The 25,168-nt window shown below is 37.0% G+C and overlaps 1 protein-coding gene across 3 annotated transcripts; it reads right to left on the reverse strand.

The window, feature by feature from the left end:
* Window positions 1–19,183: 19,183 nt before the first annotated feature.
* On the reverse strand, window positions 19,184–22,689 carry LOC113290196. Of its 3 annotated transcripts, none has more exons than XM_026539764.1 (6): window positions 21,967–22,100; window positions 20,933–20,975; window positions 20,691–20,756; window positions 20,467–20,528; window positions 20,314–20,352; window positions 19,184–20,136 (listed from the first exon to the last, which is right to left on the reverse strand). In XM_026539764.1, exons 1-6 carry the CDS (start codon window positions 21,981–21,983, stop codon window positions 19,338–19,340), a joined length of 1,026 nt encoding a protein of 341 aa, XP_026395549.1. In that variant the 5' UTR covers window positions 21,984–22,100; the 3' UTR covers window positions 19,184–19,337. The 3 variants fall into 3 exon arrangements, with proteins under 3 accessions (XP_026395549.1, XP_026395551.1, XP_026395550.1); XM_026539766.1 differs by lacking the exon at window positions 21,967–22,100 and adding an exon at window positions 22,633–22,689 and having other exon boundaries at window positions 19,187–20,136; XM_026539765.1 differs by lacking the exon at window positions 21,967–22,100 and adding an exon at window positions 21,143–21,262 and having other exon boundaries at window positions 19,187–20,136.
* Between the last annotated feature and the right edge of the window lie 2,479 nt (window positions 22,690–25,168).

Here is a 25,168-nt window from a genome sequence, read left to right on the forward strand (position 1 = left end):
ATCGATGAAGGTCAGTGGAGGAGATCATCATCCTGAATTTTCTTGTACCTTGGTCATTTATTTGTACATTATCATGAATTATCATTCTCTGCATAAAATTAAAGTGTTAGTACAACAATAACTAAGCATTAATACATATTAAATGTACACATGTACAAAAACATTAAATCATGTTTGCAGGTTATAAGCATCTTCATATTTACTTCAATTTTCAGCATCACTTGTATCTTCATTATCTTCATGAGTATTATAAGCAACCACTGCCTCAGGATCTTCTACGGGATGGCACTCATCCACTTCTTTGTTCTCAACTTGAATTACTAACTCATCATTTTCTTTCATTTTCTTTAACCAATATTCTTCATCAAAATAATCATCATCTACAACTAGTGTACTACTTGATCCTCCTCTCACATTATCACCAACAACACTTGCTTAGTAGGCTATGAACTGCCCTGTCCAAACCACTTTCTAGCACTACAACCACCTGCACTTTGGTTCTTATCACCTCCAAGTCTTGGGATTCTTCTCACTTGTGGTGACTTAGATGTTGTTTTCTTAGGTGTGACCTCTTTGTTTCATTCTGAATTATTAACCTTGATAATCAACTGAATAAAACCATTGCCGTTTACTACAACATTCTCCCAAAACCAGAAAAAGGCATGATCATTCTTTACCATGGAACTCCATGTTCTGAAATCCATAATAAAGCAACATCATCTATATCCTCAGACTCATCCTATCTCTTTGTAACTGGTTGAATGCAAACTCAATCTTACTCTCAATGCAATAACAACTTATATATCTGAACTTGGTTTTTCACTTATCAATATTTCCACTGAAAAATATAGAAATACAAATGTATTACAACTACAGACCAAAAAGTAGTAAAGACAAAAAATTTCTAACAAAATAAAACAATTAGTTTCTTTTTATGGGGATTATTATTTGTTTGATTTTATAAAATTATTTCTTCAACTTTATACAAAAATACAGGCCAAATGCAGATTCTTCACAGATATCATCTTTTTTCCAGATTCGGACTCACAGACAAAAAGAAAAGGAAAAAAATGAAAAAAATGATACGGATCGAAGATTCTTCACAGATAAAACAAAGGAAAAAGATAAACAATGATGCAAAGGTTAGGGTTTCAAGCGAATAAAGTTAGGGTTTCACTTTATATTGATAGAAAAGCCTTGAAATCATTCTATTTCATCATGCAAACACAGATTTAACAAAATCAAAAGTTAGGGTTTCCAATCTTTTTACATGGACATCACTTTTTCCTTTCCAGTCGCAGTCATAAAAGATATATCCATGGTCACCTTCAATTGATTCGATTAATCATCAAACATACCAATTATCCTATCGATTCAATTGAATCGTCAATTTTTCGTCTTTTCAGAAGCAGAAGAGAAGGAAGAAGAGGCTGAAAGTAAAAATGAGATTTATTTTCTCCCGCTTGTTTAATATATAGTGTAGGGTCTTATGGTCATTTACCCTTTTTCTTGACTAGGTAAATGACCGCGGACTCATTAGATAGGCCCAAAACGTGAAAATAGGCGGTAAGGGTAGTTTAACAAATTTATAAAAACGGGAGCTGTTTTTTAGTGGACATTTTTGAAGAGGGTACTTTATCTACATTCCGTTTCTTTTACTCCCTCCGTTTTTAGAAAAGAGATACTTTTCTAAAGGGTTAGACTTTCATTTTTTGAAGTGAGAGAAAATAAATCTCATTGAAGGGTTAGACCAATGTAGTCAATATCGGCCGTATCGGCCGATATATCGGAGATATTTCAGATATCGGTCCAGAACGATACGATAAGAAGGATATCGGGGATACGATATTCGCCCGATAATATCGGCCGTATCGGTCGAATATCGGCCGTTTCGGTCGATACGAAATTTTCCTACATTTCCCGATATGAGACGGTATTGGTCGTTTTCTATAAAGTTTAAGGTTAATTTTGGCAAAGAAAGTCTTCCAGGTGGTAGTAGAGGTGCATGTAGCTCTCGAAGCAAGTTACTAAAGTTACTCTTTTGTTTTTTTGATAAAATTGATGTTATCTATTATATCTCCAATGCCTCATCCTCCAATACACCAAGTTCAAATCCTAATACATCTTCTCCAATAAGCCCATTTTCCTCATCCAAATCTTCTTTTCCTACATGGATAAACACCATCGAAGTTAAATATGAAATTTAGATATTCAACTAAATGCAATACAGGCACTTACCAACTCCAAGGTCCCAATCACGAGTTGTTATCACCGCCTAGCATTTTCAGGTAATAAGGAACTCCGAAATCGATCAATTACCCTTCCGCCAATACTAAATGCAGATTCTGAAGCGACGGTTGAAATAGGAATTGACAAGATGTCCCCAGCCATTCTTGAAAGAACTGGAAATCGTTGCTCCTGGCCTTTCCAATACATTAGGATGTCGAATGATGGATTCCGTTGACAAGGATGTTTCTCACTAAGATATAGATCTAATTCTGACAAGTCAGATTGCAGATCACCACCACCATTTTCCTGTGCTGCAGCGTATTCCTGCATAAAACAAGAAAGAAGTTAGAAATGAGAGCAAAGTACTAGTTATCTTCTATAAGAACATAAAGTACAATAACTTCACAAACACACACAGATAAAACACAAAATAATACAAGACCACATGTACGTAATAAATAAGCTTCAAAATTACCTCGTACCACTCACTTCCTTGATGGGCAGAATTCCCATCGGTTTGAGTACCCAAATTCTGAGTTCCAATTCCAGAAGCTCTTGAAAAGATGCAATACTCATTATAAAGTTTTTTCATTTCATCACGCACATCATTAACTTTTCTTTCTAGTACTCTTACATCAGGATACAACTTGGAGTAAGCAAAGTTCAGATAATGAAGTTTATATCTAGGATCTAACACAAGTGCAATAGCCAATATAGGACTCAAGTTCGTCCAATAACTGTTAAATTTTTCTTGCATCTCTTTTACCATCTCCCTAATGTAATCAATATCATTTGTACTTTCTTTTTTGAGTAACACCTGAACTCGACAAACTCCTTCAAAATAAAGATTGGAAGTAGGATACTTACTACCAGAAAATAAAGTCGTGAGATCATAAAATGTCTTGAGAAACTTTGTGACAACTTCAATTTTCTCCCATTCTTCATCGGTTGGACAATCTTCATAGTCTGGATCCACCTCCTTTAAATGAGCAAAAACAACTCTATAAACAAGACAGCTGTCCAACATGAGATAAGTTGAATTCCACCTGTATAAAACAACACCAAGTGAGTATACTATAAACATTAATACAATCTCTACCTGTATAAGTATAACAAAATAACAGTAGAAACCCACCTTGTGCTCACGTCTTGACGAATACCCCTTCTTGTTCCAGACATTCCTAAAGCATCAACAATGTCCAAGAATTTTTGTTTTCTTACTTGAGACTTTTTAAGGGACTTCACAGACTTTCTTATCTTAAGCACAGCTGGATCAATCTTCACAAGTCCATCTTTTACGATAAGAGCTAAGATGTGAGCACAACAACGCACATGAAAGTATTTTCCCTTGTTAAACAAGATCTTCTTCGCAACAAGTCTGCTTTGCATAATTCTAGCACAAGCTCCGTTATTTGCAGCGTTATCCAAGGTGATGTTGGATACTTTATCTTCAATTCCCCAATCTTCTATCATCGCAAATAGCATGGCAGAAAGATTTTCACCTATCAAAGAGTGGAATGGGTAAAAGTTAAAACTCCCAATTAAGTAATTCACTTGTATGAGGTGGTGGAAAATCTCAAGACTAAAGCAAATAAGCAATATATAAATATCACATGATAAAATAAAAGATGTCATGAATTAAGTGCTTAACCTGTATGAGGTGGTGGAAGTTCACAAAAATTCAGAAGATACTTCTTTAACTCCCAATTTTGATCAAGATAGTGCACATTTAAGCTTATATACCCTGTAGTCGTAACAGAAGTCCACATGTCAGATGTTAGACACATCCTACCTGCAAGGATAAGTCAAATACATCAGCAAATATTATGATAATCAATCACTCATACATACAAAAGTAAGAAACAAAACATGTCACCGAAATTTGAAATTCTGGACTGCAACATACCTGGAGCAAGTTTCAACATGTTTCGAATACCTTCTTTTCGTGTTTTATGTCTTTTGATAACATCAGCTTTCCCAGTATTCCTTGATATTGGTTTAGCATCCTCATTTAGATAAGCACATATATCCCTAAATTCAATCTAGTTAAGGTTATCAGAACTGTAAATCGCATTCACCGCATGATCGTGATGCTACTACAGTCTGGATGCCATGCTTAGCTGCTTACATATCCTATCACAAAAGGCCAATCCTCTTCCTTCTAGTGTTTTCCTTTGTCAGCTGAATTTATTGGCTCCACCGTCATCCATGGATGTTATCCTACATGAACCACTGACAGATAAATGTTCATTGCAGTTTGCAGACATTCATGCTAATTGACAAAACACTTTCTTAATTTTCACCAGTCAGTCAACCATTGACCTTGTCCACTATATGCAAAAAATTGTGGAGCCAACTAGGAGAAACAAGAAAAAAAACATCCCCTTTGCGAACCATTGACCTTGTCCATGTGATTTATTTGGGTACACAACTTACAACTACACATATATATAATCTTAAGTACACTGCCAATAAATTAGAGTATGTAATTTGTGAAACAGACCCATTAGATGTTATTGAATGGGTTCCCCTACTAGCTCTTGCTGGAGTATTGGTAAGACTAGACTCTTAAATCAACCAACAAAAGTATCACCGAACAGAGTTCTAAACAATCAAACAACAAGAGTACTCCGATAGATGAATAAAGAAACCTATCTCAAAAGTGAACTAAGAAGTGAGATGATTTAGCCAAGTACAGATAATTTGTACAAAATACAAGTCATTAAGCATAACCTAACTAGTAGTCACTACCCCATATCCTTAGATTCTCAATCAGGTGAATTCTCCCTGAAACTTTGTCAGCTTCTCCTTAAGCTAATCAAACATAGACAAATAAAGCCAAAACCCAATTTCCCTGCGGGATCCTAGAAACCCCCTGGACCCAATTATCAAAATTCCCATATGGGTTTTACTTCTGTAGTGTATAATTGAACCTATTCAAATAAGTATCCTTCTAGAATTAGGGAAAAAATAATGATCAATCAAATCCAACACACACAATTCATAGAAAATCATTAAAAAAAAGTTCAACAACAGTACTTAATCAGTATTCAATATTTCAATAAGATCCATCTATGATTCTATAGAATCTATACTAACACAAACCCTCACACATTCAAAAATCGAAATCACTGAGAACTAGAATCATATACTGATATAAATATAGTCAAAAACTCAAAATCAGATTAATAAGACCACAAAGGTAGACTGACTGCAAATAGTTAGATTAATAAGACCACAAAATCAGAAAAGTTTTTATATTAACAATCCAAAAAGAAAATAGACTGCAAATTAAAGTAATAATACCTTTTGAGTTTTGATGATTGAGATTCTTTTGTTATCCACAAATCAAAAGAACAAATTCCGCTTGTAGGCTAACATGAACTGAATCCGGTTGATTTATGTTTAATCTCAAGAGTCACGGACTCACGAATCACGATTGATTTAGGTTGCTAAGAAGAAGAAGATGAGAACATTGAGAAGTGACAGAGTTCTTCAGACTCTGAGAATTAGAGATTCACAGTTCTTCAGATCAGACTCTGAGAATTAGAGAAACGAACGAAAGGGAATCATCTAGGTTTTTCTTTTTCTTATACCACGCGTAGAGACTAGAGATTAGAGAAGTTAGAACACGTATAGACTCTATAAGACAGACACGTATATGACTCATGGGAGGGGCGAGTCAGGCGACGGCACGTGTCTTCACAAGTTACCCAGGGCGGGTTGACGGGCTGAACCCGCGGTTTTGGCGGGACGGGCCGGGTTAACCCGTTTGTGCACGGGCCTGCAATTTACCAACCCTAACCCGGCTTGTTTAGAAACCAGCCGAGCCGGGTTAGGGTTTTTACGGGCCGGACCGGGTGAACCCGCGGATTTTGGGCTTGTTTGCCAGCTCTAATTAAAATGAAAAAGTGAAAATATCACTTCTCCAAAAACAGAGGGAGTATTACTTTCAATATTGCAAACTTATGCTTAGACTATCCCTGCCCACGTGTCCCAGACTCCTAGACTAAAACACATGTCTCTAGCTCTACAGTAGACTGTACATATTTGAGTATGTGACTACAAAGTCTAACCCTTCAATGCGTGCGCACCAGACGTACAAAGAGCCAAGCTTGTGTGTCATCTATTTTATGTGGGGACGCCGGTTGTGGTAAGAGGCCATTAAGTCTGCACTAAAGCATCTTTCGCTGAAAATAACGATGAAATTCTTTTACGATTATCATATATTCCGAAAATAACGATGAATTTTTTTTAAGATTATCATACATTCCGACATTGATACAAATGATAAAATTATTGTTATGCAATCACTGGTGTTTCGTTTTGATTTTTCTCGATTGATCCTCCTCATCGTGCCAACGATGTTCTAGTATATAATTGCTCAACTTGTGAGAATACTAAAAGAGCAATTATAATTAATTTTAAGTATGATAAAAAAAAAGTTACTAGAGTTTATGTGATTTTGAGCAAAAAGATTTAGATCTTAGGTCTAATTGTTAGAAAAGAAACTAAAACTTGTTTGGTTTTTCACTTTAATTTTTAACTTTTCATTTTAACTTAAATTTTTTGGGCAATGCTTAATAAAAATGTGAGCTACATTTAAGTGAAGCCATGAACAGAAGGGTTAGAAACATCTGCAGCCAAGCAATACCGAGGAGGAAAAACCCCAACGGCTTGGCTTAGCTCAGCTGACGGCTCGGCTAGGGGTAGAAAAATGCACATCAGAGAATTGATGGTGCTGAAATATCCTAGAATGTTCAGAAAACGATCAAGCCGCACGACACATGATAAAAAAAACAACTGCAGCCAGACGGAGTTTGGGCTGGCCGCTGGACATGCCACTGGTGTGGGCTGGACGTCCGTTGGTCCAGCCGCGGTACACGGGAATAGTCGATAATGATATCATCCTGACGCAATGCTGGTGATGACTATGTGATTTTGAGGAGTACAAATTTTTTCACACTTCTCTAAAGAGTGTATATTTTAACATATACTTCTGAAATTATATCACCGATGACCCTATTATCTTTTATGTTTAGAATCTTGATCCTTATTATATAACTCCATAAATTAAATCAATGGTTGAGATTAAAAAGTTACTTGCACAATTATTAAGGAGTGTGCACAAATTCGCACTCCGTTGAAGCACTGGGAATTGTTGACTGTACACTCTTTGCTTACGTGGCGACCCGCTAAATGGACCGTTCCCGATGATGCGGTGCTGCTGACCATACAGGCTGTCTGTCCACTGTCCCTGGGTTCTTGCGCTTGGGCATTCATATATTGCACTTGGCCCAATGAGGCACATACTAGGTGGATAATATCGTGGTACAAACAAACAGTACATATTAGCCTCACACTGAGGTTACTCATTGCCGAGAATATATATTCTATTTAAGCATTCAAATATACTTTTTAGATGATGCATTCAGAATTTAAAATGTCACCCACATGAGTTCCCTAAATAGCTTGGAGAAATGCTCGACTGGAAGGCCGGGACATACAGAGGAGATATACTTCCGTTACCAAGGGAGAACGGCACACCATTCCCAGCTGACAACATTTCAACTCATTAACAAATCATGGTTTGCTGACATTTGAGCTTGTGCAGGGAGCGATTTTCATGCGGTGATTGACATAATCATCTGACACCGTGATCCCCACAAACCTGAAAAGTTTGACATAATCATCTGCAACGCGGTGTTATTCGGTTGGCAACACCAATGCTACCTATGAAAAAAACCAAGTTTCTCACCGTCTAGAAGCAAAACTGCATAATTCAAATTTCAGTGCAGGTGAAAAGGTAAATTAAATTGGATCAGTGGCCATAAAGATGCTCAGAATTTCTAACCAACAGTGGTTTCGGAATTTAATTTTAGTTCAGCTTGCAGCACTGCCAAAACAGAATAACCTTCAGAAAGAGTTGCACAAAATTAGAGACTCCTAAGCAATGACAGAGTGAAATAAATACAGTCTCCAGCACATTCTATAACTTAGTAGCAAGTTTATAAGTTATCCTTTCTATTAATGTAGTTGATAGGCACATTTTTGTGTCTTATATAATCTCAATTGTATATATTATTAGTGCTCGATTTTATATTTATTATGGTTTTTTATGTCCCTGTAGGTATTTTTGGAGAAATAAGCTTTTGCGGCGAAATTGGCTAAAAAGTGGTTTTTACGCTCGTGGGAGAAAATTACTATACGGACTCTCACTTTGGATAAGGGATAACCTAATTACTAAGGGGTGACCCATTTCCAGGCATCTGCTAAAGGGAGACCGGAACTGGATAGGGGGAGGTCATCTTCAAAATTCAAAACAGAAATTGGCGGGAAAAAAAAGACAGCAGTTTTTGAGCAAAGATTTGAGCGACTTAGGAAGAGATTCAATGGGCATATTTGGTACCTACAGACTCAAGAAGACATTACAAGCCCAGTACAATCAATTGGACCCGAAAAATTGGGCTGGAATACCCGTGAGAAGCAAAGAAAGGGAAAACAGAGTACGTGTTCTCTGTTGGGTTTTTAGAATATTTTTGAGAGATTTCTGGAGGACTTTGACGCTGGATTAACATGTACATGGTCCTATCCAATATTATGGAAGAGTTTGGTAGCTATTTTATAGCCAACAACGTGAAAAAGCTCAACAGAAGCGATTATCGTTTCAACTGCATGAGAAAAGAAAAAGAATAATCGCATATTTAGTCGAGATTTATGGATCTGTTGGGATATATAATGTTGGTTTACATCAAAGAAAAGTTTTAGAAACCTTTAGGAGAGAGTTTAGAGTCCAGGAGAGCCGAGGAGAAGCGATTACAGAGAAGACAGTGCTGCTGCTGCTGCCATTGAAGAGCTTCAAGAACACGAAGAACAGACTCGCAGAGTCAGTCGTTCTTCAACAGTCTTAAACACAGTATCCGTGTTCTTCATTACAGCAGTACCGAAGTGTCGTTCTTCAACAGTGCAAACAGCGAACTCGCTGTGTCGTTTTTATACACTTGTGTTGTATCGATTATTTTCAGCACTTACCCTTTTGTAACAGTGACGCTGTAACACTATTACAGCGTTACAAACTTCAATTATCAATTATTTTCATCAATAAAAACACTTATTTAGCCATGAATACATCTTGTGAGTGTGTTTTCGGGATGAAGCTAAACCCATTAGCCAAGGCGACGGAGGAAGCCATTGTTCCACATTAATTGGTATAATTCTAATTTTACTATTTATTTGCAATATTATTATTGATTATTTGCATGGAATTGGAATTGAAATATAGTTTTATTGAATAGTTGTGAATTAATTTGATGAAGCATGCTGGGTTTTAAAACTTTTGATGTTTTATACTCTTTGATTACAATATTACTTCAAAATATATTTGAGGCAAATATTAGAATTATTTTTAAAGATAGAATTGCATGAATATTATTTAGAGTTTACTATTTATTTGGTCAATGGTGGAATCCTAGTCTTGGTATTTTTCTCTAAACTTTGAATTATTTATTTGCTGTTTAATTTAAATTTGAAAATTGTTTCTTCACAAGTCTGAAAAGACCCTTTTTACCACTACAACTACAATCACTTTTGAAACCATCAAATTTTTGGCGCCGCCGACGCGGATTTGTGTTTAGGTAGCATTTTTTTTTAGATTTTTTTTATTTATTTTTTTTCTTCTTTACGTTTTTGGGTTTTTTTTTGTTTCCTTGCAGATTTTTGAAGATTGGAGCGAAAGACAATTTTGCCAAAGCTTGTGGTGATTTACTTAAAGTTTGGGAGCGAAAAGCAAAGCTAAAGGAGCGAAAGAAGAAGATTTTCTTTATTTTGTAAAAGAGAAAAAAAAAGAGAGATTTTTTTTTTTTTTTTTTTAGGCTTTCATTTTTGTTTTTGCACTTTATTTTTGGACTTGGACTTAATTTGGGACTTTATTTTTATTTTATTTTTAAACCCTACGGAAGGGTACCCTTAAATAAACTGTGCAGGGAAGGACGACGATTACGATATCGTCTCGGCCCCTCGGGTTCGCACGACATAGGAGTCGTGGCCCGAGTCGACTTCAACGGTTCTTGCCCGTCTGGTACGGGAGGTAAGTCCAATCGAAACACCGCGAATCTCCTGCAAGCGGGTTACTGTATCCTTAAGGTGATAATGTGAGGACGAACCGACTGTTTTATTTCCTAGTAAAGGGCAAGGCTGGCCTAAACAAGATAAGGGTTCGGATTTCATCACCGCTCCCTTCTTGCCCGCCTTAGGAAAACGAAACCTAAAGCGAACCTAAGCCTAAAATTTGGACTAGAAAGAGACCTATAGGGTATCGAGCTTAACAGGACAATCATTCGAAAAATATTGGTTACTCTTTTAAGCACACCTCGAAGTTCTTGACGGTTTCTGCGAGTTGAATGCGTGACTGCGCCGCATTGGATCGGTGAGGTTTTGGGTATCAAAGCTCCACTGAGCTTCCCTCGTCGATTCAACTTGCTTTAACTCGGATTGATTCCAGAGGGGTTTGCTTAAATTGTAACGAATTCCCTTTCGAAGGATTAGAAGCTGGTCTAGAAACAATCTAAGTGGAGCCATCATGCTTGTTGTTTGCTAGAAATCTTTAGGTTTGCTGTGGTAAAGTCGAGTCAGCCTGCTGTGTGATTGCTAGAACCTTCCTGTTAGGATTTTTATTTCTTTTTGAATTCTTTTTAGTGTATGCCCGATTTTGTTAATAGGGCTTGGAAAAGAGATACTCTAGGTCGATTGATTAGCGAAAAACCTAGTAGTTCTTCTGATTTAAGCAGGGAGCTCGAAGACTCTTGAGAGCCCTGTTTTTGGAAACTTCAGTTTTGAGAATTTCTCTGTGAGAAATACCCCTAGTACTTCTGTTGTGCCAGCGATGGCAACTTTGAAAGATTACATGTTCCCAACTAGGACCAACCGAGCTTCATGCATTAAATTGCCAGCCACTACGGCTAATTTTGAGATAAAACCTAGTATTCTTCAGATGATCCCTATATTCTTAGGAAAATGATGAGAACCCTTATTTCCATATTAGGGACTTTGAGGAAATCTGTGGGACAATTAGAATAAAAACCTTACTGATGAAGTCTTGAAACTTAAGATGTTTCCCTTTTCCTTGAGAGATAAAGCCAAGACCTGGCTGAACAACCTACCATCTGAATCCATAGAACATGGCAGGAACTTATCGCTGCTTCTATATGAAATTCTACCCTAAGCATAAAACTGCAGCTGTTAGGCAGAAAATTAGTGCTAGTGTGCAACAAGAGGGAGAGTCTCTTTATAGGTTTTTAGAGCGATTCAATGATCTCCTATCTCAGTGTCCTCACCATGGATTTGATAATATGAAACTTGTACAGATTATTTATGATGGTTTAGACTATTCGACCAAAGCCATGGTTGAGTCTATGTGCGCTGGTGAGTTCACTAGTAAAAATGCTGATGATGCTTTTACCTTCTTAGGAGCTATCGCTGAAAAATCCCAACAGTGGGAATCTTGTGTTGAACCCCCTAAAAGACTCTTGGTCAATAGAAGTAGCACCAATATGGTAGATACGAGTTTTGCGTCAGATGCTAAGTTTGCTGCTTTGTCCAGAAGGTTAGAAGCTTTGAAATGGGCAGTCTAAAAATAGGTCCCTTGTTGAACCTAATAGAGCCTCTCAAGTCTCTAGTTGTGGAATAGAGCCCGATAATCATTTTGGGAAGGTCAGGTTAGTGAAGAACAAGCCCATGCTGTCTATAACAATCTAGGTTTGAAACCGTCAGAAGTTTGACCCCTACTCAGAACCTACAACCCTGGTTGGAGAAACCATCCTAATTTCTCTTGGTCTAAGGGCCAGAATCAAGGCCAGTCTAGTAATTCTCAGCCTCCCCCAGGTTTTGGTTATACTAAGAACTCTTCAGGTCAGACCCAGAACCCATCTTAAGGAGAATAGCTACTTAGAGGAAACCTTAGTATACTAAGGAAGAGCCAGGAGATTATCACAAAGCCAGGAATGTTAGTAAAAAGCCAGGGTAATTTTCAAGAGGAAACCAAACAGAATTTTAAGAATAGTGCCCAGTCTTTTGCTAAATTAGAGCTTCAAGTCGGCCAAATAGATAAGTTTATCAATGAGAGAGAAGAAGGAAGGTTCCCTAGTCATACTGATCCTAACCCTAGAGGAGAGAAATCGTACAATCATGTGAATGCTGTCACAACCCTGAGGAGTGGAAAGAAGGTTGACAATAAGGTTTCCATGCCTGATAGTGAACATGCTGTAGTTCACCCTGCTGAGCCAGAAAATGAGGAGACTGATATAGTCTCCAAAGAGACCAATGAGGGTCCTGTTGAGCCCGGCTTTATTCCCAGAGCCCCATTCCCACAGCTGCTAGTTCCGACTAAGAGGGAGTCCAACTTTAATGATATATTGGAGGTTTTTAAGCAGGTTAATATCAACCTTCCATTATTAGATGCAATTAGGCAGATTCCCTCTTATGCCAAGTTCCTTAAGGACTTGTGTACGCGAAAGCGTAAGCTCAATGTCCAGAAGAAAGCCTTCATAGCTAGTCATGTGAGTTCTATTATTCAGAATACCACTACTCCTAAGTATAAAGACCCAGGGTCCCCTACCATTGCTTGTACAATAGGTAAGTACCGTGTTGAGAAAGCTTTGCTTGACTTAGGAGCCAGTGTGAATTTACTTCCATATCATGTGTACCTTAAGCTAGGACTTGGTGAGATGAAACCTACCCAGATGACACTTCAGTTAGCTGATAGGTCCGTTAAAATTCCTCGTGGTGTGATCGAGGATGTTCTCATAGAGGTTGACAAGTTTATTTATCCAGTGGATTTTGTTATCCTAGATACCCAACCTGTCCCTGACCCAGAGAACCAAATACCAGTGATTTTAGGTCGCCCGTTTTTAGCTACATCCAATGCGATCATTAACTGTCGAAATGGTATTATGAATTTGTCTTTTGGTAATATGACTATTGAGCTGAACATTTTTAATATTAGTAAGCTACCCTCTGAACTAGATGACTCGAATATAGAAGAGGTGAACATGATAGGAACATTAGTCGAGGAGTCATTACCAAACACTTTGTTAGAAGATCCATTAGAAAATGCCTAGCTCACTTTGGGATTGATTTTGATGATGATAATGTATTAATGAGGTGAATGCTTTGTTAGATTCAACCCCTTTGTTAGATACTAGTAATGGATGGAAACCTAAGTTCGAACCACTACCAGTTTCTAAGTCTACCCTAGTTCCTTCTTTAGAAGAGCCTCCTAAGTTGGACCTAAAACCATTGCCAGATACCCTGAAGTATGTGTTTTTAGGCCCGTCTGAGACTTTACCTGTGATTGTTTCTTCCGACTTGGATAGAGATCAGGAAAGTAGGCTAGTAACCGTCCTTCAAAACAACAAGGAAGCTTTAGGGTGGACCATAGCAGACATTAAGGGTATAAGTCCTACTGTTTGTATGCATCAGATCTATTTAGAGGAAGACACCAAACCTTCTAGGGAGATGCAACGTCGACTAAACCCCAATATGAAAGAAGTAGTTCGAACTGAGGTTCTTAAGCTATTAGATGCATTATCTACCCTATTTCAGACAGTAAGTGGGTCAGCCCCGTTCAGGTTGTTCCCAAGAAATCTGGTATTACTGTAGTCCAGAATGATAACAATGAGTTAATCCCGACCCGAGTGACCACGGGTTGGCGTGTTTGTATTGACTATAGGAAATTGAACAAGGTCACTAGGAAGGACCACTTTCCCCTTCCCTTCATCGACCAGATGCTAGAGAGATTATGGACATAGTCACTACTGCTTTTTAGATGGCTACTCTGGATATAATCAGATCGTTATTGCCCCAGAAGACCAGGAGAAAACCACTTTTACCTGTCCCTTTGGTACCTTTGCGTATAGACGCATGCCTTTCGGGCTATGTAATGCCCCTGCGACTTTTCAGCGTTGCATGATGAGCATATTTTCTGACATGGTAGAACGGTTCTTAGAGGTCTTTATGGATGATTTTTCAGTGTTTGGTTCGTCTTTCGATGAGTGCTTGCATCATTTGTCATTAGTTTTGACTAGGTGTAAGGAAAAGAATTTAGTGCTTAATTGGGAGAAATGTCACTTTATGGTTCGTTCAGGAATTGTTCTAGGGCATATTGTATCTTCAAAGGGTATAGAGGTGGATAGAGCCAAAGTTGACCTTATTAAAACTTTACCGGTCCCAAAAACCGTAAGAGATATTAGGTCATTCTTAGGGCATGCTGGTTTTTATCGTCGTTTCATTAAGGATTTTAGCTTGATGTCTAGACCTCTTTGCAATTTGCTTGCAAAAGATGTTAAGTTTGTTTTTGATGATGCTTGTTTAGAGGCTTTTGAGAAGCTTAAGTCATTACTCACTACCGCCCCCATAGTCCAGGCACCCAACTGGAACCTACCCTTTGAGATCATGTGTGATGCTTCAGATTATGCTATTGGTGTTGTGTTAGGTCAGCGAAAAAATAAGTTACTTCATGTGATTTACTATGCTAGCAAAACTCTGAATGATGCCCAGTTGAACTATACCACTACCGAGAAGGAAGTATTAGCCATTGTGTTTTCCTTAGACAAGTTTAGACCCTATCTCTTAGGTTCTAAGATCATCATATATACTGATCATGCTGCTTTAAAATATCTTTTGTCTAAGAAGGATACTAAACCTAGATTGATTAGGTGGATTCTGTTGTTGCAAGAGTTTTCTCCAGACATTAGAGACAAAAAGGGTGCCGAAAATGTTGTCGCAAATCACTTGTCTAGGATAGTTATTAGTTCCCCAGATGATTCCCTTCCTATAAGGGATAGATTTCCTGATGAACAATTGTTCTTTGTTACCCAATTATCTTGGTATGCGAATATAGTGAACTATCTTGTTACTGGTCGAATGCCCCAACATTTGGGTAAACAAGATCATTCTAGATTTTTAGCTGAGGTTAAGCACTTCTTTTGGGATGATCCTTATTTGTTTAAGTATTGTCCAGACCAGATTATTAGGAGATGTATACCTGAGAGTGACCAGTCCAGTATTATTTCCTTTTGTCATGATCATGCTTGTGGGGGTCACTTTAGTGCTAAGAAAACTGCTGCTAAGATATTGCAATGTGGATTCTATTGGCCTTCGTTGTTTAAAGACTCCCACAGTTACTGCGTTACTTGTGAACGATGCCAGAAATTAGGAACCATTTCCCGTAGGAACATGATTCCCTTGAACCCTATTTTAATTGTTGAGGTCTTTGATGTGTGGGGTATTGACTTTATGGGTCCGTTTCCTAATTCTTTTGGTAACCTATACATCCTTGTCGCCGTAGACTATGTCTATAAGTGGATTGAGGCGGTTGCGTGTAAAACCAGTGACCATAGGGTTGTGATTGAGTTCTTGAAAAATAATATACTTACACGTTTTGGTACACCGCGAGCTATAATTAGTAATGGAGGGTCGCACTTTTGTAATGAGACTTTTAAGCTTCTGATGAAGAAATATGGTATTACACATAAGATAGCTACCCCGTATCATCCACAGACTAGTGGTCAGGTAGAGGTTTCCAATAGGGAGGTAAAACGTATATTAGAGAAAACAGTTAATCCTAATCGGAAAGACTGGTCGTCTAGGCTTACTGATGCCTTATGGGCTTATCGTACTGCGTTTAAGACCCCCATTGGAATGTCGCCTTATCGGCTTGTTTATAGAAAGGCATGTCACTTACGTGTTGAGTTAGAACACAAAGCTTATTGGGCTGTTAAGCAGCTAAATTTTTCACTTGACAAGGCAGGAGCCCATAGGAGACTCCAGCTCAATGAGTTGGACGAGATTCGTATAGATGCTTACGATAGTGCGAAGGAGTATAAGAACAAAATGAAACTTGTGCATGATAGAAACATATTACGAAAGTCATTTTCTCCAGGTCAAAAAGTTCTTCTGTATGACACTCGTTTGCATCTATTCCCCGGGAAACTGCGCTCTCGGTGGACCGGTCCTTTTGTGGTCCGTACTGTTTTTCCTCATGGAGCTGTTGAGATCGAGACACCGGATGGTAGTAGTTCTTCTAAGGTTAACGGTCAGCGATTGAAGCCCTTTTTAGAGCCTTTTCCTACAGGTGATGTTGAGGAGGTCCCTGTTTACCCTTGATTGACCATCGAGGCGATTTGTATGTTGTATAAAATTTGTATTCAGTTTTTGGTTTCACTTCACTCAGGTACTATCTTTCCGAACCCTCTCTTTATTATTTCCTCATGTTACTTATATTTTTGGTACTGTTCTTTCATGTGAAACATTGAGGACGATGTTAGATTTAAGTTTGGGGGTGGGGAAGAAACTTTTTTGTTAGCTTTTAGTTGCAATAAATAAACTCCAGAGCTTAGAAATTTATGCATATTAAGGATAGCACTAACCAACCTAAGTGGATGGAAGCATTTTGGTTGTAGGAGTTGAGGAACCAATCTGATTAGATGGAAACATCTAAAGAGTCTATTCATAAAAGCACAGAGCTCAGGTGTTAGAAATAACATGATAGTTTCACCATATCTCGTTGAGTCCTTTTCACTTCTATTTTTATTTTATTTTGTTTTTAAACTATGTTACTCTAAGTGATTAGGTGGGGCTCACGATTCAAGTTGTTACCAATGCTAGGGTGAATTAGAGTGATTGAGATACCAAAAAAAAAAAATTGAAAAAAAAAAGTTGAAAAAAAAAGTTGAAAAAAAAAAGAAAAAGAAAAAGAAAAAGAAAGAAATTGAGACCAGACCATTTGACCAAAAGGAATAAATTCAATAAAGTCGACCACTGGTACCCTTGTATATGCCAGTTGTGTTGACCTAGAGTTAGGTTATCGACCATTGGTACCCTTGTATATGCCCGTGTGTTGATATTAGTCAGACTAGTATCTCAATACATTAGGATAGGTTCATTTTGGCGGAGGCCTTCAGACAGATATGGGAAACGCCGTTCACTTAGTAAACATCAAAACCATATATGTTTTTCTATATCCATATTATTGATCTATCCATGTGATTAGTTTTGACTCCGAATATGATGTCCATAGTGCAATTATCTGAGTAGAGCTCTGTCACTTTATATGAATTTTAGTATGCTTGAGTGCAAACTCGTGTACATCAATTGGAATTTCGCATCAGGGTACTTCTTCCTGTAGTCAATAAGTATGCCAACCAAGGAGATTTTTTAGTGCCTTCCAAGGTTCTGTGTAGATAGCTAAGGTCTGGAGTACAGGTTTTGTGGGTATATCTCTGGTAAGCCCTCCCGAGACTATAACTCGGCCACTAGGGTCACCTAGGGGTTTAAAGGCTTATTGCATACGCTAAATGCAATCGATGATGCCTGAGAAAGTGAGTTAGGATTTTATTTTCTATTTGATTTGCTCGAGGACTAGCAAATAATAAGTTTGGGGGTATTTGATAGGCACATTTTTGTGTCTTATATAATCTCAATTGTATATATTATTAGTGCTCGATTTTATATTTATTATGGCTTTTTATGTCCCTGTAGGTATTTTTGGAGAAATAAGCTTTTGCGGCGAAATTGGCTAAAAAGTGGTTTTTGCGCTCGTGGGAGAAAATTATTATACGGACTCTCACTTTGGATAAGGGGTAACCTAATTACTAAGGGGTGACCCATTTCCAGGCATCTGCTAAAAGGAGACCGGAACTGGATAGGGGGAGGTCATCTTCAAAATTCAAAACAGAAATTGGCGGGAAAAAAAAGACAGCAGTTTTTGAGCAGAGATTTGAGCGACTTAGGAGGAGATTCAATGGGCATATTTGGTACCTACGGACTCAAGAAGACATTACAAGCCCAGTACAATCAATTGGACCCGCAAAATTGGGCTGGAATACCCGTGAGAAGCAAAGAAAGGGAAAACAGAGTACATGTTCTCTGTTGGGTGTTTAGAATATTTTTGAGAGATTTCTGGAGGACTTTGACGCTGGATTAACATGTACATGGTCCTATTCAATATTATGGAGGAGTTTGGTAGCTATTTTATAGCCAACAGCACGTGAAAAAGCTCAACAGAAGCGATTATCGTTTCAACTGCATGAGAAGAAGAAAAAGAATAATCGCATATTTAGTCGAGATTTATGGATCTGTTGGGATATATAAGTGTTGGTTTACATCAAAGAAAGTTTTAGAAACCTTTAGGAGAGAGTTTAGAGTCCAGGAGAGCCGAGGAGAAGCGATTACAGACAAGACAGTGCTGTTGCTGCTGCCATTGAAGAGCTTCAAGAACACGAAGAACAGACTCGCAGAGTCAGTCGTTCTTCAACAGTCTTAAACAACAGTATCCGTGTTCCGCATTACAGCAGTACCGAAGTGTCGTTCTTCAACAATGCAAACAGCGAACTCGCTGTGTCGTTATTATACAACACTTGTGTTGTATCGATTATTTTCATCACTTACCCTTTTGTAACAGTGACGCTGTAACACTATTACAGCGTTACAAACTTCAATTATCAATTATTTTCATCAATAAAAACACTTATTTAGCCATGAATACATCTTGTGAGTGTGTTTTCGGGATGAGGAGCTAAACCCATTAGCCAAGGCGACTGAGGAAGCCATTGTTCCACATTAATTGGTATAATTCTAATTTTACTATTTATTTGCAATATTATTATTGGATTATTTGCATGGAATTGGAATTGAAATAATAGTTTTTATTGAATAGTTGTGAATTAATTTGATGAAGCATGCTGGGTTTTAAAAACTTTTGATGTTTTATACTCTTTAATTACAATTATTACTTCAAAAATATATTTGAGGCAAATATTAGAATTATTTTTAAAGATAGAATTGCATGAATATTATTTAGAGTTTACTATTTATTTGGTCAATGGTGGAATCCTAGTCTTGGTATTTTTCTCTAAAGCTTTGAATTATTTATTTGATTGTTTAATTTAAATTTGAAAATTGTTTCCTTCACAAGCCTGAAAAGACCCCTTTTTACCATTACAATTACAATCACTTTTGAAATACCATCAGTAGTTGGACCTTACATTGGTTAAACTATCTCAAAATGAGTCGTTGACATCTTCCAAGAATGCAGCTGACAAATCAATTAGGTTTTACTGTCCCCAAAGGCTCTCTTGGCAAGCACGCTCTGCAGCCAAATTCTTTTGTTTCTGCAATTTCCGTTCTTGTTTCCGCAAAATCAGCTGTTGTTTCTGTAATCCCACCTCCTCCTCAGATCCATGACCGAAAACTTCTTTATAAAGAATCTCTGCTAGTTCTGCATCCTCTTCAATTTCAGGAATTCTCAACTCCCGGTCTACTCCTGAGTTCGCTAAATAACAAACAGCTTTAGCTCTTGATAATTTAATAGGATATAGATAAAAGTATAGAAAACCTTCCTCTAAAGCATCATAAAAAATTTCATCAACTACAGCGGAAATTTTATCTGCGTTCTGCCTTTCACCAATATCATCCAACATACTTTCTGAACATTTGACACAATAGTCCTTTTTATCTCTTGGTGGGCAACCACATTCATTCTTCATATCCCAAGTCCGCATAACATACTCTGCAACAACCTCAGAAACGCAATTCAAATCAAAATAGACAATTTTGTATTTCATAGCGAGCTTCATACCCAGAGACACTCCTAGTAACTCGTGATAGAACGGAGAAACACGATCAGCAACAACCGTACATTTAACAACTATTGGATTTCTGCAACTATTAGCACGTACAATAACCCCGTGTCCGATATAGGAACCACACACTTCAATTTTGAATCGTGATAGCTGAGGGGCAGCTTTGATACAAGCTATAATTTCCTCGTCAGTGGCTCCCCAATCCTCGCGAATGATCTCCAACCAATAGGAACGTGTCGGAATAAATATGTACTCTACAGTTCCGTACTCACTGTCACAGATTAATAATAAATAAGATTTCAGACAAGGAACTAAAATTCAGTATCACATGAAGATCAGTGTCATATTCGCAAAATCCATGAAGACAAGACACACAATGTATACTACATGCAAGAAAAAAAATCTACGTAGTTTCAGAAAGGCTTATCACATGTGTGCAAATAATTACCTCAATTTAGGAACCCTAATAAAATCTAGAAGGTCCCCACTGTTAAAAACAACAAAAAAACAGGATGCGGATGAATTAGATCGGGCAACTGATAAATATGAACAAGCGAAGGGAAATGAGGTAATTCTTAATAAATGAGAACAATATACATACCTTGGCTTCTCGGTCACCTGACCCTCCCGTGTGGGCTGATTAAAATTTATGGGAGATTCCTCCTGCACAAGGTGTTGTAAGGATTCAAACACCAAAGTCAAACATGAAATTGAGATTCTTACAACATCAAGTTGATAAAAAAAAAGAAGATTACAGAGTGATCTAAAACAGAAACTGAATGTGACTATAGCTCAATTGGCTTTTTCTGTACAACAAGAGCTTACTGGATGAACTTGGGCCTGATCTGTACTCATGGTAGCTAGCAGACTCGTCTTTTTCTGTCTACGTTTCTGCAACGATTAATTAATTTTTTACAACCTTAAATAAAACCAAAACAAGATGATGAATAAAAGATAAATTAATTTTTTAGTAGTATCATGAATGAATCAAAATACTACTAAAAAAGATAAATTAATTTTTTACAACCTTAAATAAAACCAAAACAAGATGATGAATAAAAGCTTACAATTGGCTTTTGCAGCTGGTACTGTTCTATGATAAGACTTTTCCTGCAAAAGATGTTTGAAGAATTAGATATCGGAAACCAAAACCAAGAACAGAATTGGGAATCTAACGATATCGTTTTATAACTAAAACGGTAGATAATGGTGTGCTTAAGATTAGCTACTTCCAACAATAAACTATGAGGAAATTAAAAAAGATCACAAAGAATTACTGTAGTTCGGCGATGTGCCTACTTCCCGAACAGCAAAATCAACCTCCTAATCAATATCAGAGTACGCAACTTTAAAGTTTCACCCACACCTCTAAGAATTCACACGATGCTAGAATCAAAGGGTTATGACTCCTATTTAAGGTTCAGATAATTATTAGAATTGGTCTACAAATAGAAATCTTAATAGAGAAGAAATAAGATTCCTAATATAGCTAGTAATAAGATTCCTAAACAAACTTGAGGGGGTGTCAGAAACCGATTTAGGAAATCAAGCCGTTTCCTAAAACCGACCCAACATAACGGATAAACTTACAGAAATAGTTCCCATGACTTTTGCTGTTAGTTCTTGTTGTTCCTGCTAAATTAATCACACAGTAGAAGAATAAAAAAACTATGGGCCTACAGCTCGACTCACAGGAACAAAGAAACAGCTAAATCTGTAGAAATGACCAAATTACTTCATAATCCAAACAAGTTTACTAATTAAGCAGTATTTTATCATGTTTCTAAATGATTCTAACTATCAGTCCATCACTAATACACTTAGGTTTCGGTTGTCAGAAACCCCAAAAGTTTGTACTGGTTTCATAACACTGGAAAAGGAATCATAAGGCAGTTTTGTAAGAAAACACTCTAGCAAGCTTTTTCATTCCCCTCATATGAGGGGATGCACAATTGGTCTGTCTCATACATGTTCTGAAGTACAGGGTTGAAAATCCAAAACCAAGCATCAAATTTGTGAAGTGTACACCGAAATCAATCATCAATTTGAGGAACTTAAAACATCAATCTAAAATCAAAATTGATGATTAATTGTGACTTACTGAATTTGTTCCCCCATCGACTTGCAAATGTTGTTACTAAGTCCAGAGTTAGTTCCATGCAAATATTTTCACTAGCAGACCACACTAACACAGAGAATACTATCACTATTTTCCACACAAACAAAGAGCATCTTCACTTACAAACCAAATACCACTTCACTAACAAAAGACATCATCTACACCAATGGTGTTTATATCACTCATAAACAACTGCTCCCTCCGTTCTTTTTTAATAGGCTAGTTTATATAAATAAAAGTTTCAAAAAAATATGTCAGTTTACTAATTGGGAAAGTCAAATGTTATTTTAATTTTTTAGGACCACTTTTCCCTTAACTTCTTTTGATGACAAGTGTCATGTGGACCACTTCACTTTACTTGTTTTTGCTAACAAGTATCATGGGGACCACTTCTTTTATTGACAAGTGTCATGAGGGCCACTTTCAATGATTGGTTCTCTTAATTTTCTTAAATTTCGCTAAAAACAAAACTGGTCTATTAAAAAAGAACGGAGGGAGTATAATACCATAATTTCATAATTGACTGAGTATTCAAAACTAATTTCCTAATTTAAAATCGAGTAAAAAAATCCCCAATATTTAAATGGAGAAATTGAACATGCAAAACAATATAGAAGATACATAAAGTTAGGGTTTGTGAAAATATACCTTAATTGTAGCAGTCTTCTTCTTGTTCATAAACTCGTCTGCTGTTTCATTTGGAAAGAGTAAACAAAAAAACAATTTTTAGGTTAAAAAATAAAATAATCATCGAACAAAAACTATAACGAATTAAGTAAGTGATTTCATTTTAGGGTTTGAGGAACTTTGAAGAAATCTCAGAACAGGTCGGAGTTGGAGAATAAGCCAGGGTATATGTTTCTATGAACTTTAGTTGTTTTGGTTGTAATAGAAGCATGATGATTTAGTTTGTTACAGTGGTGGAAGAAGAAAATTAGGGCTGGCAATGGATAAATATCCGCAGGATATTGGCCATACCGATAAGGTTAAGTGTTATCGGATATCCGATACCCGATAACATCGGGTGGATATCAAAAATCCAATTCGATAAGGTTAAGGTTAACCTATCGGATATCGGATTTTTATCCGTTAATATCCGGTATTTTTGGACAGAAGCAAAAGCTGAAATTTAACTGACTCTTCAAGTGTTTAGTGTAACTGAAAGACAGAAAAACCCACATAAACACTACTCCATTGTCTCAGTCACATCACACATGAAAAAAAAACTACAAACACCCAACCAAACAGTCTGAAACTAAAGTACACAATATCAAAAAAGAAAAAACCATGTCTTCTTGTACACAGACTTAACAATAATGTCAAACAACTTGCGAGTGATGATCTTCCTTGGCTGCCTGGTCACATGTTGCATCATTGCATCAACTTCAATCGATGACATCTATATCTGCATTCACAAACAATCAATTAGAAAAGAAAAAACAAACAGTAAGAAATGAGGAGTAACTTCACCTTAGTTTCACATCCATTTTACAAAGGAAAAAAAGACACATTCTTAATTCTTTGCTAATTCAATCTCAGCAGGTAATTGCATTCTCAATTTTCAGTCTTTTAACTTTCAATTCAATTTCTCTATATCTGATGTTGTCTGGTGTTTGTTTATCATAGTTTCCATCATTTGATTCATAAGATTACTGTACAAATTGCATAAATCTGAATTGAAAACCCAATGGGTTACTGAAACTATTGTGCAAGAGACTAATAACAACGTAAAGGAGATCATAGGGTTATCAACAGGAGCTGCTGTAGGAGAAATCTTGAAACCTCATGGTACAAGGACTAGGTCTGCAAGAAGGTCAAGAGATTTCGATCTCAACTCAGTTTGTGAGCCTGAGTCCCTGACACTATTCTTAATCCTACATCTTATGCTTCATTGCTCTTAGAAGACATCCAGAATTTTCATCAGAAAAACACTACCACCACTACAGCTGCCGCCCCAGCAACAACTTTTACTCTTCCTGCTTGTGTCACTATGGATTGTTCTCTTCTAGATGTTGCTGCTGATCTCAATTCATGTGCTAGTTCTAATATCTCCCATGATGATACAAACTGTTTTGAAGTATCTGACAATGGATCTAACAACAACAAGAACTTTCTCAAGAAGTACTACTAATAGAAGGTTAAGACTTGAGAGAAATTTAATAACATGACATAACCCTGTTCTTTTGTATTCTTAGCTTAAACAATAAAAGTTAATTTACCTTTGGTCTCAGTAAGTGTTCAGATTTTCCTTTTGGGTCCCTATCATGGTTTGCAATGTCACTGTTTGACTGATACCAATACACTATTGCGGATCCATGCTGATTGTTTGCAATGTCAATGTTCGATCAGCTAATGGTACATGATGCATCACAGAAAAGCAAAGGAAAAGAACTAAGCAAAGGAAAAGAAGATTTACCTGTATCAAAGAAGCCTGGCAGCCAATCACTTAAGCATAGCAATGCTTGGACTAATTCTGGACTTAATGAAGCTCCGTGTGTTGTTAGAACCCTTCCACCATCGCTGAACATGGACTCTGATGCTAGACTGGTCACCGGAACAGCCAACACATCCCTTGCTATCTTTGATAGAATTGGGTACTTAGCGGCACTTATCTTCCACCAACAACATAACCAAAATAAGTACTGTAGTTCAGATTTCAGATAGAGGATGTATACTTATTTGATAATTGATCATGAAAAAGTACTTGGATAAACTCAGTAACCTGGCACAACTATGAACCAAATAGATTATATGCTACAACTGTGAACCAAATAGATTACATGCACAGCTGTGGATGCTACTATTCAATAAATAGTGACCTGCAGTGCACTAGCTAAGATATTCAAACTAAACATTAAAAACACCAGGAGGTAATAATATTACACAACCCACTAAACCCTCATTCATACACTCAAAACTGTAAACAACACAGTCAGGGGAAGGGACAATACTACTAGCACACAAGAAAAACATAGAAACAATTGCTGAGTATATATGAAAAAGATACCCAACCAAAATCAAATTGAAGAAAACCCTTACTATTCAACTCAAAAGAATAGAAAAGCCCCAAAAATCGAAACCCTAATTTTCTCTGGAAAAAAATTGATTCTCAAAATTAAACATAGAATTATAGAAAGTAGAAACATTCATGACTTACTTAGGATTTCGATTAGATTAGAATCAT

Source organism: Papaver somniferum, chromosome 6 (genome assembly GCF_003573695.1).
Source record: "Papaver somniferum cultivar HN1 chromosome 6, ASM357369v1, whole genome shotgun sequence".
Taxonomy (NCBI): domain Eukaryota; kingdom Viridiplantae; phylum Streptophyta; class Magnoliopsida; order Ranunculales; family Papaveraceae; genus Papaver; species Papaver somniferum.